At 51.4% G+C, this 11881-nt stretch overlaps 1 protein-coding gene across 1 annotated transcript; it reads right to left on the bottom strand.

Annotated features, from left to right (window-relative positions):
- Positions 1-1010: 1010 nt before the first annotated feature.
- ngfra (nerve growth factor receptor a (TNFR superfamily, member 16)) lies at positions 1011-11631 on the bottom strand. The gene is made up of 6 exons (XM_061303190.1): positions 11347-11631; positions 9966-10125; positions 7263-7625; positions 4371-4614; positions 3188-3405; positions 1011-2530 (listed from the first exon to the last, which is right to left on the bottom strand). Exons 1-6 carry the CDS (start codon positions 11383-11385, stop codon positions 2478-2480), a joined length of 1077 nt encoding a protein of 358 aa, XP_061159174.1. The 5' UTR covers positions 11386-11631; the 3' UTR covers positions 1011-2477.
- Positions 11632-11881: the final 250 nt, after the last annotated feature.

Raw genomic sequence — 11881 nt, 5'->3', positions numbered from 1 at the left:
CTATCGGAGGTTCTGGGAACGTTCCCGAAAAGCCGAGACGGGGGGAAAATGCTAGTATGGCGTTTTCTTCCCGTTGTTGGCTCGACTTTTCTCTTGGGACAAAAAACACGGCAGACTCATGATGCAAGAACCTCTTCTTTTCTTTTTTTTTTATTCGACATCATTTCATGAGCACACTTTGTACGTTTTGTTTTTGATATCAACTCTAAGAAATTCACATTGACACAAAGCATTGTACATTAGTAGTGTGTCAGTACAGTGACAAATATCCCTTTGTGGTCATAATTACAATACTGCGCTATGGGAGGCAATCACAGTGAAGAGTCACATGACACCTTCTATCTAATCCCAGCCATGTCAACCGAATGCACATTCAGAAGAACAAGAAAAACGAAACTAAAAAAGCTGGCAGGCACTGCGGTGCGACTCTTTGAGTGCCATCGTCTAAGAAGTGCTTCGAAAGGAATTGAACAAACCAAAATGCGTCACACAAAGGCATGAAAAGCGTCCAGATCCATTTGAACGCACTGTTAAATGGCGCCTGGTAGCGTTAGCCGATAACCGTGACGGGCTTTTCTGAATCTTGCGCCGTCTTTGAACGTTTGGCTTGATGTAACGATACGCCTTGTTACGGTGAAGGACTTGAGTCAAGAACGAGTCTTGCAGACGTCCTGCCATTTGCATCCATCGTTCTTGGTTCTCATTTTGACTCCACAAGCAGTTTAAGGTTTATGCTGTCAGCGGCAGTGTCAGTGTTATTACAGAGGACCTTTTCAAGCTGGCCGGGCTCCCCACTCAACACTGTTGGTAGCTTCTGCCTGCCTGTCTGCCTGCCTGCTTGCCTGCCTGCCTGCCTGGCTGGCTGCCTGCCTGCCTGCCTGCCTGCCTGCCTGCCTGCCTGCATGCCTGCCTGCATGCGTGAATGCCACACAAGGATGCGGCTGAATCACGCCCACGCTGGCTCTCCACAGGAGTGTGATTCATATCCTCGCCTCCCTCCCTCCCTCCCTCCCTCGTGAGCCGCTTGTCAGCTTCCAACTTGACCGTGGCCGCGCATGAGTCACAAGTCGGTCCGTGTCGGACAAATAACGGCGCTTAATTGTATGGAGATGTTGGCGGCCTGATATAATGACTCCCTTATAGCTATTATTCAGAGCTCCATCTTTCAGCAGTAGTGCTGGGAAATGGTGGGTGGTATTGCCATCCTATTTGATGAGCATGGCTCGTCCGCGGGCAATACCAATTTGGATGCTGCCAAACCAAAGTGGCTGAATTCTACAAGTCTGGCAGGCGCCATCGAAACACATCTCAATTGGAATTGTTGTCCTGCAAATGGCCATTTGTTTGCCTTCCGAAAAATAATGGCCATTTATTTGCCTTCCGAAAAATAACATTGAGTATGCCCGCCCGCCGACCACCCTCTTCAAAACGACGGAGAGCGTTAGCCGTTAGCAAAAAATGGATCCCTTTTCCCACCAACTTTTACCCTTTAATCTTTCAAAGGTATTTATGTCCATACGTCACTGGAGGGACTGACATTAAAGTGATAAAAGGTTGCCTGTGAAGTGAAGTGAAGTGAAGGGCTTTCATATCAGCCTGTCCATACAGTAAATGTCAGCGGCTGCTGGTGCGGAGAAGACGCACGCACATACGCACTTGACGAGCGGGCGGGCGGGCGGGCGAATGATGATGGCGCGACTGAGCGCTAATCGCTACCTGCCTGTCCGCAGGTCTCCCAAACGGACTGAGGCACGAGGAAAACGCCTCATTTCTGTCAATCAAAGGATGACTCCCAAGAGCCTGGCCGTTGTTAACAGGTTGGACGTATTTTTTCATTCCATCCACATGAAGGCAAATGGGCACCGCCGCGGTGGCAGTGTGAGAGTGAATCCCTGGGCCCAGTTTGGCCGTGAAAGCAGTGTCCTTGAAATCCTTGAAAGCACCGAGTTCACCTTGCCAGAGAGTCCATTCAATTGAAAAGATGCTGCTGCGTTCAGGGTCACTGCTCACTTCATGGCGTAGCTGAAGGCTTCGCTGGCCAATGCCAGGTCAGCAAGGGGGGAAACAAAAACACCCTGCTGAGTCAGCATTACTGACAAATGAATCTGGAGTGGATGAAGTTTAGCCAAAGCGGTTCTGTTACCACGGCGACGGGATACTTGGGAAAACAAAAAGCCAATCCGAAGGAAGATGCTTCCAGGCACCGGTGGGTTTCAAGGCTAAATCCTCGCCGAGTGGACGGAGAAAAAAAACGGGAAGTTGGCAAAATGAGCTTGTGGAGTGTCTGCTAAGATGCACTCAATCTTGAGCTCCATAAGTCCATACGCTAAGAGTCCAGGCACGTGGTTCTATGAGACTCCGCATGCAGGGATGAAGAGTCTAGAAGAGGTCTTGGGGGTCAATACCCGGTCCATGTGGCCTCTCTGCTGCTTTCTTCAATGAAGCGGCCTTCCTCTTCCTCCTCCTCCTCCTCTTTCTCAGACTTCGGGAGGAAGCGTGACCGGCTCTGCTACGCCGTCCACCCTCACCACTGAAGGGAAGAGAAAGAAGAACATGTTTGAGTATTTGCCAAACATTTTGGCCCTCCAAAAAAGCCAATGTAAAGTGCCCCAAGGAGGCGCTGTGGGGTTTTTTTTTTGTTCAAGTGGCATCATTAGCCGGACAAGGATGGCAATCAAAAGCGCTTTTATTCCCACAAACCTCTTAACCTGCTTTGCCACCCTGGAAACGGCAGAAGAATGCACACTGCTTTTGTTTGATGGGCTTTTGGTTGCTATTGTCATTCATTCATCCTCACCGTTGGCTAGCCAGGAGATGCTTCCATTCCAAAAATGGTCATTCTTCTGGTTTTAATACGTTATCTCGTAAGCTGTGAAATTGCCCACGTTTGTCCTTGGCCGCTCCGCGTGGCGGCTAGCTTTGATGCAGACAAGCCAACAGTTTTGTGTTTCATGGCGAGGCTTGAACATTTGCTGACACGCTTTCTCTCCCATGCACACGCGATGAGCAAAACACAAGTTGCTCGCAATTTCCAGGCGTGCATGTGTCTGGCATATGTGCTAGCAATTGATTGGGCAACAGCTCGTGGATGAGGATTGGGACGTTTAGCCCAAATTGTCAGCTTCTCCTGAAATCCGGTCCAGTCAGCCATTCACTCACTCACTCACTCACTCACTCACTCACTCACCTATGTGTTCCTGTGTACGTGAGCGCTGTATGTCGGCCTGCCCCTGTTGCTGCTGTTCCTGGAGACTCTGAGTGTCCACGGAGATTCCGCTGTCACTGTGCAGCTTTTCTCCCTCCGGCGTCACCGTCTGGTTGTTTGCTTCCGCTGCCGCCGCCGCCGCCGCCGCCGCTGCAGCGCGATTGTTGGCCGCCTGTTTGTTCTGCTTGCAGCTGTTCCACCTGTGAACAGCAGAGGCGCATCGGCTTGACCCTTGACCCCCTACTTTCAAAATGGACTTCATCTTAAAGTCGGGTGCTGTTGAGCAGGTTGAGACTGCCAGACTATCCGTCGTCCTCCAAAGTGAAAAGTGCTAAGGACCTGTTTACTTCCCCGCTTCTTCCAGTTCCAGTCACCAAGTGTCAATTTTCCTAAGCCGCCATAAAGCGGCACATTGCGTAGCTCTTTGTTATCACAGCGACCATTATGTTGTTTACATTGGCTGATGGTGCCCCAAGCCATTTGGTTTTTGCTTTGCCTAAATCAAGCAAACGTGCGATCATTTAAACATTTACTGTATGCGCCGCGTGTGCGCGTTCCCATCTGCGTCTCTTCACGAGGCCTCCGTCGTAAAATTAACACGAGCGAGCATTTGATTTCATTGCTAGTAAATATGTCAACCGTCCTCCTCGTCACTCTTGTATCGTGGGTGTGTGTTTGTGTGTGTGTGTTCCCTTTCCCCCCCTCCCCCAACCCAACCCAACCCAGCCCCCTAAACGTAGCCCTTGAGTTTCCCCCAGTTGGCACTTTTCAAATAATCAATCTGTGTAAAGAGCCTGTGGTTGTGTGTGTGCGTTTGCGTGACCTCCATAGTGTATTTCATTTGAAAGTGTTGTTGTTGTTTTTGTTCTAAAAGGGTTCTTGGTGTTTGTAGGTCAGAGCCTCCAGCCCGACAACGCATTAGTAGGTCCATTATGTCTTTTTTCATGCATGGCACACTTGCATTGGGCTTTTCTGTGTCCCTTGTAGTGGTTTAAAAGGCAACCCTGGCTGGAAACTCCGACCTAGCCTTGAAAGCCCAAAATGAATTTGAATTTCCATCTTGACGATGATCAGTGTAGCCGCTTGCTTTTTTTTTAAAAAGAAATTTTCCATGTGCAACTGACCTTTCAGAGGCAAATTGAAAAATGTTCCATGTGCAACTGACCTTTTAAAGGCGATGTAGGCCACCAGGCCCACCACCACGGCAGCCAGGATGGAGCAGTAGATGGGGATGAGGTTCTCGTTGAAGCCGTGGCCCAGGAAGCGCGGGGAGCCGGCGCCCGGCGTGGTGCTCTCGCCGCCCGGCGCCGGGCCCTCGGAACCGTCGGGGAGGAAGTAGTTGGTGAAGGCGGGTGACGTCGACTCTGTCTCGGTGGAGACGGACGGGAAGTAGGTGGGCAGAAGGGGATCTTAGAAAGAGAAGGGCAAAGCAGATTTCAGTGGCCATTTTTCCCCACTTTGTGTTCAATAATGGCCGCGATCAAAATGCTCTTGCAATAAGATGTGTCTTTTTTCTTTTTTCTTTCAAAGCACATTTTTATTTGAGTCCTGCACAAAGGAAATGTTTCTCAGCTGGGATCCGAAGCGTACGGACCGGTCCATGGGGATAGCCGTGGGTGGCTCCAGGAGGGCATGGCTTTGGCACACACAATGTCTGCTTCCTTCCTGTCTTGCTTTTCTTTCCCCCTTCTTCTCAGCTAATGATTGGTGGTAGTTTCCCAAAGCACAATGAGCGCTCCGGGCGTCCGCCATTAAAGTCCAGTGCTGTGAAACTGTCAGGCCTGCTCCTGATTCCTTCCCCCTCGGGGCTGTGGTCTGCCAGAACCCTCCAGCGCGAAGCGCTCGGAGGAGGACGGACTGCTCCTCATTAGCTCCGACTTGGAGCAGGAGGGATTAACCCCGTGAAAACCTCCCAAGAGTTCTTCAAAGCCAAAAACGGCAACATTTTAACAATGGGAATTCTTTTGCGGTTTGGACCAATGACAGAAGACACTCACATTGACATGCCAATTTCCCACACTTGTGTAACTTCTACTTTTGAAAAGACAAACTGGCGCATTTCCAAACGTTTTTCAAAAAAATGACAGTGCTGGAAGGTCGCTCACATGTGCCCGATGCTATGAGTTTGGACGCGACTTGCTGACAAACATCTCATCCATCTGTGTCCTCTTGTGTTTCCACTCTGCCATTGATTTGCTGCATTGCTTTCGGTGCCTGCCAGCCGGATCGCGTTACAAAACGGGTAGAAAATATCTTTTGCAGACAGCCAGGCATCATCCGTGTGTCTATTTCAAGCTATCGATCCCGTCCTCGCCCCAAAAACGGTCGTCGGCGTGCCTTTCGTGACCTTTCCGCAGCACGTCTTCGGGTTTCCTGCGCTCGCTCGGCGGCCTGTACGTGGTCCTGCTAATGCGCGTCGGGCTAATGCCATTAGCACAGTAACACAAGCTGGCAAATGGACTAAAGTGAAGGTGCGTCACAGCCGACGCTGGCAATGTACATCTGCGTCCGAGCAAGCGATTTTGTTATTGTTTAAGAAGTGTCAGCATAAATGAAGAGCCACACGTCAGGAGAAATGAATCGGACTGCTCCTACAAGCTGCTGATGCAATTCTCAATTGTCCAATTTTACTTTAGCAAACCTGAGGAGTGCATATTTGGAGCTCGCCTATTCATTGGCCTTTTTTTCGCTGGCTCGTGAAACAGCCCAGCGAGACTTTGTATTTAGGAGCAGGGTGTGGACCAGAGAAGGTCTTGTGTGGAGCTCCACGTCAGGTTGCACAATGACGTCTTTATCACAAGAGAGAACACTTGCCCCTCTGTGGAGGCGACGCCTCATCCGACGCATCCTAGCTTCCTTTCCAGAGGAAGGCTGATGGACTGGATGGACAGAGGAGGGGAGTGTTGAGGAACAGAGAAGCTGCTGTCCAGCTTCCCAATTAGCTGAGGACACTTGCTGGCCAAGAGAGGCGCAAGTGATATGAAAGGGAAAGTGGGGGAAGGAGAGAGGGAGGGAGGGCCAAGAGCTCCCGCTGGCTGGCTGGCTGGCTGGCTGGCTGGCTGCCTGGCTGCCTGGCTGCCTGGCTGGCTGCCTGGCTGGCTGCCTGGCTGCCTGGCTGGCTGGCTGCCTGGCTGGCTGGCTGCCTGCCTGCCTGCCTGCCTGCCTGCCTGCCTGCCTGCCTGCCTGCCTGCCTGCCTGCCTGCCTGCCTGCCTGGCTGGTCACTCTGCGAAAGCCGAGCCCCGCTCACGGGAATCCCGTGACCCTGATGGAGATCGACGTGGTCAAATAGCAGCACAGGGCTACGTCAGGCTCTCGTGTTCGTATTGTTTCCGCTTCCTCCATTGATTCAGCTGTCAATTTTATCCAGAGGTGGAAAATGGAATAAGTTCAAGCTCTGGATGATTCCGCCCATGTTTTCTGCTATTGTGGAATTGTAAGACGTTCCAATGCTCAACAAACTAGTGAGAGGAACGATTCTACATATGAATTTTGAATAAGGTTTCTGTGTTGAGGCCAGCTGCTGTCAAGTCCGATCTTCAAATAGCAGGAAGTGAGTGAGTGAGTGAGTGAGTGAGTGAGTGGATGTCTTTAGCGTGAAAGAGGTCAAACGGAATGTCTTGCTCTCCCACTAAGAAGAAGAAGAGCACAGTGGAGGTTGTAAATGAAGTCAGCGGGCCCACGGGGCATCAAGAAGACACGCTCGAGTTCAGAGAGGTGGCGAGAGATGACAGAGTGGCAAAACCAAAGCATTCAAACGGGAAAGTGCTTTTTTGCTTTCCTTCAAATGACTTTTTTGCTTTTGGCTCCGTGTCACTCGCCTTTGTGTCCGAAAGGGCGCCTTGTAAATTAGGCCGCTGTCTTTTTTAGTAGCGACTGGGCCGAGTGGTCGGTCAGTAACCGGAGGGTTGGCGGTTCCATCCCAGCTCTGTTACGGTCACATGTCGTTGTGTCCACTTCACACACACACACACACACACAGCCCGCCTCCAGGTCGCCATTGTAAACGAGAAAGTGGTGCCCGATCGGCAAACAGACTGCGGCCGTGCGGCTACTTACTGTGGCAGACCGAGTCGCTGACGGGCGTGCAGTGCGCCAGCTGGGTCTCGGTCTCGTCGTCGCAGATGGTGCAAGGCAGGCAGGGGTCCAGCGGGCTGTCGCGGTCCGAGAAGGTAAAGTCCTCGCACTCCTCGCACACGGTGTCGTGGTCGTGGTCGCAGTGGGCGTAGACGCCCTGGCCGGCCGGGCACACCGTGCACGGCTCGCAGCGTCCCGACAATTGCTCAAAGTAGAAGTTGTAGCGGCACGCGCAGATGGCGTCGTTGGAGTCGGTGCACGGGGTCTCCATGCGCATCAGGCCCGTGCACTGGGTGCACGCGTGGCATTCCTCCGTGTGGCTGTAGTTCTCGGAGAAGGTCTCGCCTGCAGACGACAATGCCGCAAAGCGCTGCTCAATAAGCGTATTTTTAGCGACCGAAATGTTGTTTGCACGTCGCGGGCTTGACAAACGAAGCCCCCTTTTGCGGCGCCTCCTTTCCATCACGTCCGAGCGCCATTCGTGTCATCGGTCATGCGACATTGATGAGTCAGTCTCACCATCTCAGCTTTTAGCCTACGCTGCAGAAAAATCATCCAACATTTCAAACACTCTCATCGGCCCAAATAGGGGTGCGCAACTTTTCCTGTTTTTCCAGCAACTACTAAAGAAAGTGAAGAAATCCAGAATACCTGGATCCCAAAAGTGGAGCGCGCATTCCGGAAGATTAGAAGGTGCGGAAGTTGAGACAATAGAGCTAAAGAAAAGACGAAGGGGAGTGGAAAGAGAATTTCCTGGGATCCGCCGCCGCCGCCGCCGACGACTCATGGCACGGGTGCGTCTGCCTCGTCAGCGGATGGCTTCCACCTACGTTGCGGCGGCAAGTGGAAGAGCAGAGCGCATTGGGGATTTGCCGTGTTTCCTTCAACCTTTGCTTCCAGTCTTAAATTGGCTCTTAATCATGACGCTGACCTGTCAGCTTTTTGCTGCTGCTGCGGCTCCAGATGGAAGAGAAAGCAGGAGACAGCTGATTAATATTTCAACAGTGCTGATGCTGACACTCAACTCGGAGCGAGTTTGAGCGGGGTCATGTGGGGGATGTCGAGGGGCCGAGAGGAAGTGGGAATAAAATGGCGCTGCGGTAACTAAAGATTGGCTACCAAACAGGAAATGTGGCACTTTGACGCTCATCAATGATTCAGTCGAGCACTCCAGTCGCAGGTGAGGTGCGGCGCGGCGCGGCGTTCCCGCCCGTGGGCCTCAACCGCATCAAGACTTTCACTCGCCATGCCCGTGCCGCAGAAAATTGGAAGTAAGCTCCCAGGGGCTGGCTGGCGTGCCTAAGTACAGCTGGGCTGAGAATAATTGTTCCCGATAAGCTTGGTGGAGGCGTTTAATTAGCGGCAGGCAGGCAGGCAGGCAGACAGGCAGGCTGGCAGGCAGGCGAGCTGCATTCATGTAACAGTATGCATGATGAATGAGCAGATTGCTGCGGCGCTTTTTCATTCACTGAACCCTGCCATTCTTGAAAATATTTCTGGAAATAAAAACGGAGAGTGGACAGGAGTGCGATGCAAGGGAGTGCTTGGACTTGTGCCCGATTGGGAGAAGGCGAGAGAACAAACATCATCCGGTAAGATTTATGGCCGCAACTTTGATACTCATGTGATTTGAAAACACAAAGGCGGCTGGCTGGCTGGCTGGCTGGCTGGCTGGCTGGCCGGCTGGCTGGCCGGCCGGCTGGCTGGCTGGCTGGCTGGCTGGCCGGCTGGCCGGCCGGCTGGCCGGCTGGCTGGCTGGCCGGCTGGCCGGCTGCCTGGCTGGCCGGCTGGCAGGCCGGCTGGCTGTTCAAGCTCATGAATGGGTTACAGTGGAAAGAGATGCTCCGTCTCTTTTATGATCCCCAAGAGAGCGAAAGAATCGCACCGTTTACAGCGCGGATCAATTTGGGATTTTCTTGGCTACTGACCAGGAGGACAAGACAAGCAGCTGTTGGCTTGGAAGCAGACAACATTTCAAGATAGCCTCCACTGATTCAAATCACCAGGTTGAAATGAGGCCAGCCACACGTCGGGCGACACCGCCAAACGGGACAAATTCCCAAAAGCTCACTTGACTGGATTCAAGGATGGAAGAATGTTTTGACTGGGGGGGAAGTTGATTCTACCAGCGTGTGTCATTTGGCGAAACTTTTCTTCAGATGTCAGCCAAGGGCGGGGAGTCAAAAAAAAAAAAAAAAACATTTCGGAACGTAATTCAGTGCAGATTTGGTCTGTTTTGTGAAAAATCTTGGGTTGAGCGTTCCTTTGAAATGTATAACATCCCACGTGTTAAAATTAGAGACACCGGTGTGTTTTTTTTTAGTTTGTTTTTTATTGTTGTGATGCTAATGGCGTTAGCATACTCAGCCCTCTGACAGAGAAGAGTAAAAAACCCAAGCTTGCAAATCACCGGTGTTTTCCACATGTTGCGGTCACTAAAGTCCAGAGGGCTTTTTAGTGCTTTAAAAGAGGTTGGAAATGTGGCCAATGGAGGACTTCTTTTGTCCGCCCGCTTGGTGCACCAATGTATAAAGTGCCCAGGTTGAAAGTGGGCCCATTTGAAAATGAAAAAGGGCCCGAGGACAGCGAGGTGGCAACGAGACTGGTGGATTGTAGCTCATTTGTGACATCAGAGAGCGGAAGATGCGTCAAGCAATTGGGCTGTATTCATCCAAAGAAACTTACTGTCAAGACACTGCGCGCAGACGGTCTGTTTGGCGCCGCACGGCTTGACCACGCCCTCGCCGGGCGGACACTCCAGGCAGCACTCGCCGTCGTCGGTGTAGTGGCCCGAGTCACAGGGCAGCTGCACGGCGCGCTCGCTCTTGGACGCCGCCCACGCCACCTTGAGGCCAAACAGCAATTGACAATCTGCGTCATCTACTTTCACAATTGACATGTTGAACTCTTGAATCTTTAACTGTAATCGACGTCTTTTATCCACAATGACTATGACTGGCGGAGATAGAGAGGGGGGGGGGGGGGTCCTGGCTGGCTGCAGGGGCACTTTGAGTATGCTTGTTCCCCACAAGTGCCAGGCCAGACAATTAACTTTGGGCTATTTTTCCCCATAGAAAACAGATCATGAATTTGCCTATGCGTTTTCTGAAGAACGTTTTGGGGTTTGTCATTTTTATGGGTTGCTTTCGCCGATCCGCTGTCAGGTTATAAAATGTGAAAATGGTCTAAAGCATTTATTCAACATGATTCCAAAATGGAATCAAAAGTAATGAGTTGTATTATTTTGAGCCTAGATGTGAAAGTTCTCCCTCCCTCCCTTCCCTCCCTTCCCTTCCTTGCTTCCACCGTGACATTTTCCCCTCATCCGCTTTGTCTTAAAGTGCGTTTGTTTTGCCTTCGCCGCAATTTCACGCTCACTTTCGGCAAGAGCGGGGGGGGCGAGGGGGGGTGGCGTCTGATCTTCATTCCTAAATTGAATCTGTGGCCGCCCTTTGGGCCAGCTGTCACAGCACAGCTGGTTGGCAACGCGGGTGCGCCACTTCCGCCAGCTGCTTCACTGTCATTCAAAAAGTCCTCCAGCAATCACTTTGACAAGTTTCCATCAACTTGAGCTGAATGGGAAAGCGGGTTTGATGATGGATGGATGGCTGCTGGATGGATGGATGGATGGATGGATGGATGGATGGATGGATGGATGGATGGATGGATGGATGGATGGATGGATGGATGGATGGATGGATGGATGGATGGATGGATGGATGGATGGATGGATGGATGGAAGCCATAATTTGAAACAGTGCCTGAAGGTGACAATTGACTCATGAAAACATTTTTAGGGGGGTTTCTTTGGGGGGGGGGTGCAGGAATAAATATCCCACATTTTGGGGGGGGTCAAGTAGAAGTCACTCAAAAAAGTAAATCCGTTTTTCTGGCCCTGAAGAACATAGTTTGGGGTCCATTTTAGGGCCCCAAGCCACACTTTGGTGCACCTTATTCAATCATCTAAAACATGACACGTTGCATTTGCATGCACGACTCCTTTTGTGGCATGCAAGTAGCGAAGAAGTCACTCAAACTCCCACATCAAAAGTGCCAAGGTACTTACCAGGGCGTACATGATCACAAGCACGGGAAAGGGACTCATTCTGGTTGTCCGAAAAAATGCAAAGAGGAAGAACAAGAGGAGCTATGTTCTCATTTTCATCCCAAATCAACTTCTTCGTCTCCTTTTCTCTCTTCACTGCAGCATCGAGAGGCGGAGGAGGAGGAGGAGGAGGAGGAGGAGAAGCGTCCTGCCTGGAGTGAGGCTCCGATGCATGTGCAATGCAGAGGAAGAGAAGTGAGTCCCCCCCCTCTCTCGCTCACTCTCTCATCCTCCCTCCTCCCTCCCTCCCTGGCTTTTGGCTTCTCACCCTCCCTTGCAGGTGCACTACAGGGAGGGAGGTAATAAAGACACGCTGCAGTCACGACACGCACACGCATGTCGCTTACAAACGGAGCCGAGAGCTGATTTGCACGCTTGCAATATTTACTCGAGTTATGACTTGACAAGTTAGACTTTTCAACTTGCATGCAAATGAGAATGATGGCATTGTGACTAGAAGATGCAAAACTGTAAAGAGGCATGTCCATACACAGAA

Source organism: Syngnathus typhle, linkage group LG17 (genome assembly GCF_033458585.1).
Source record: "Syngnathus typhle isolate RoL2023-S1 ecotype Sweden linkage group LG17, RoL_Styp_1.0, whole genome shotgun sequence".
In the NCBI taxonomy this organism is placed as follows: Eukaryota; Metazoa; Chordata; class Actinopteri; order Syngnathiformes; family Syngnathidae; genus Syngnathus; species Syngnathus typhle.
Note: the sequence above shows the minus strand (reverse complement) of the source record. Positions and strands in the feature narration are given on the sequence as shown.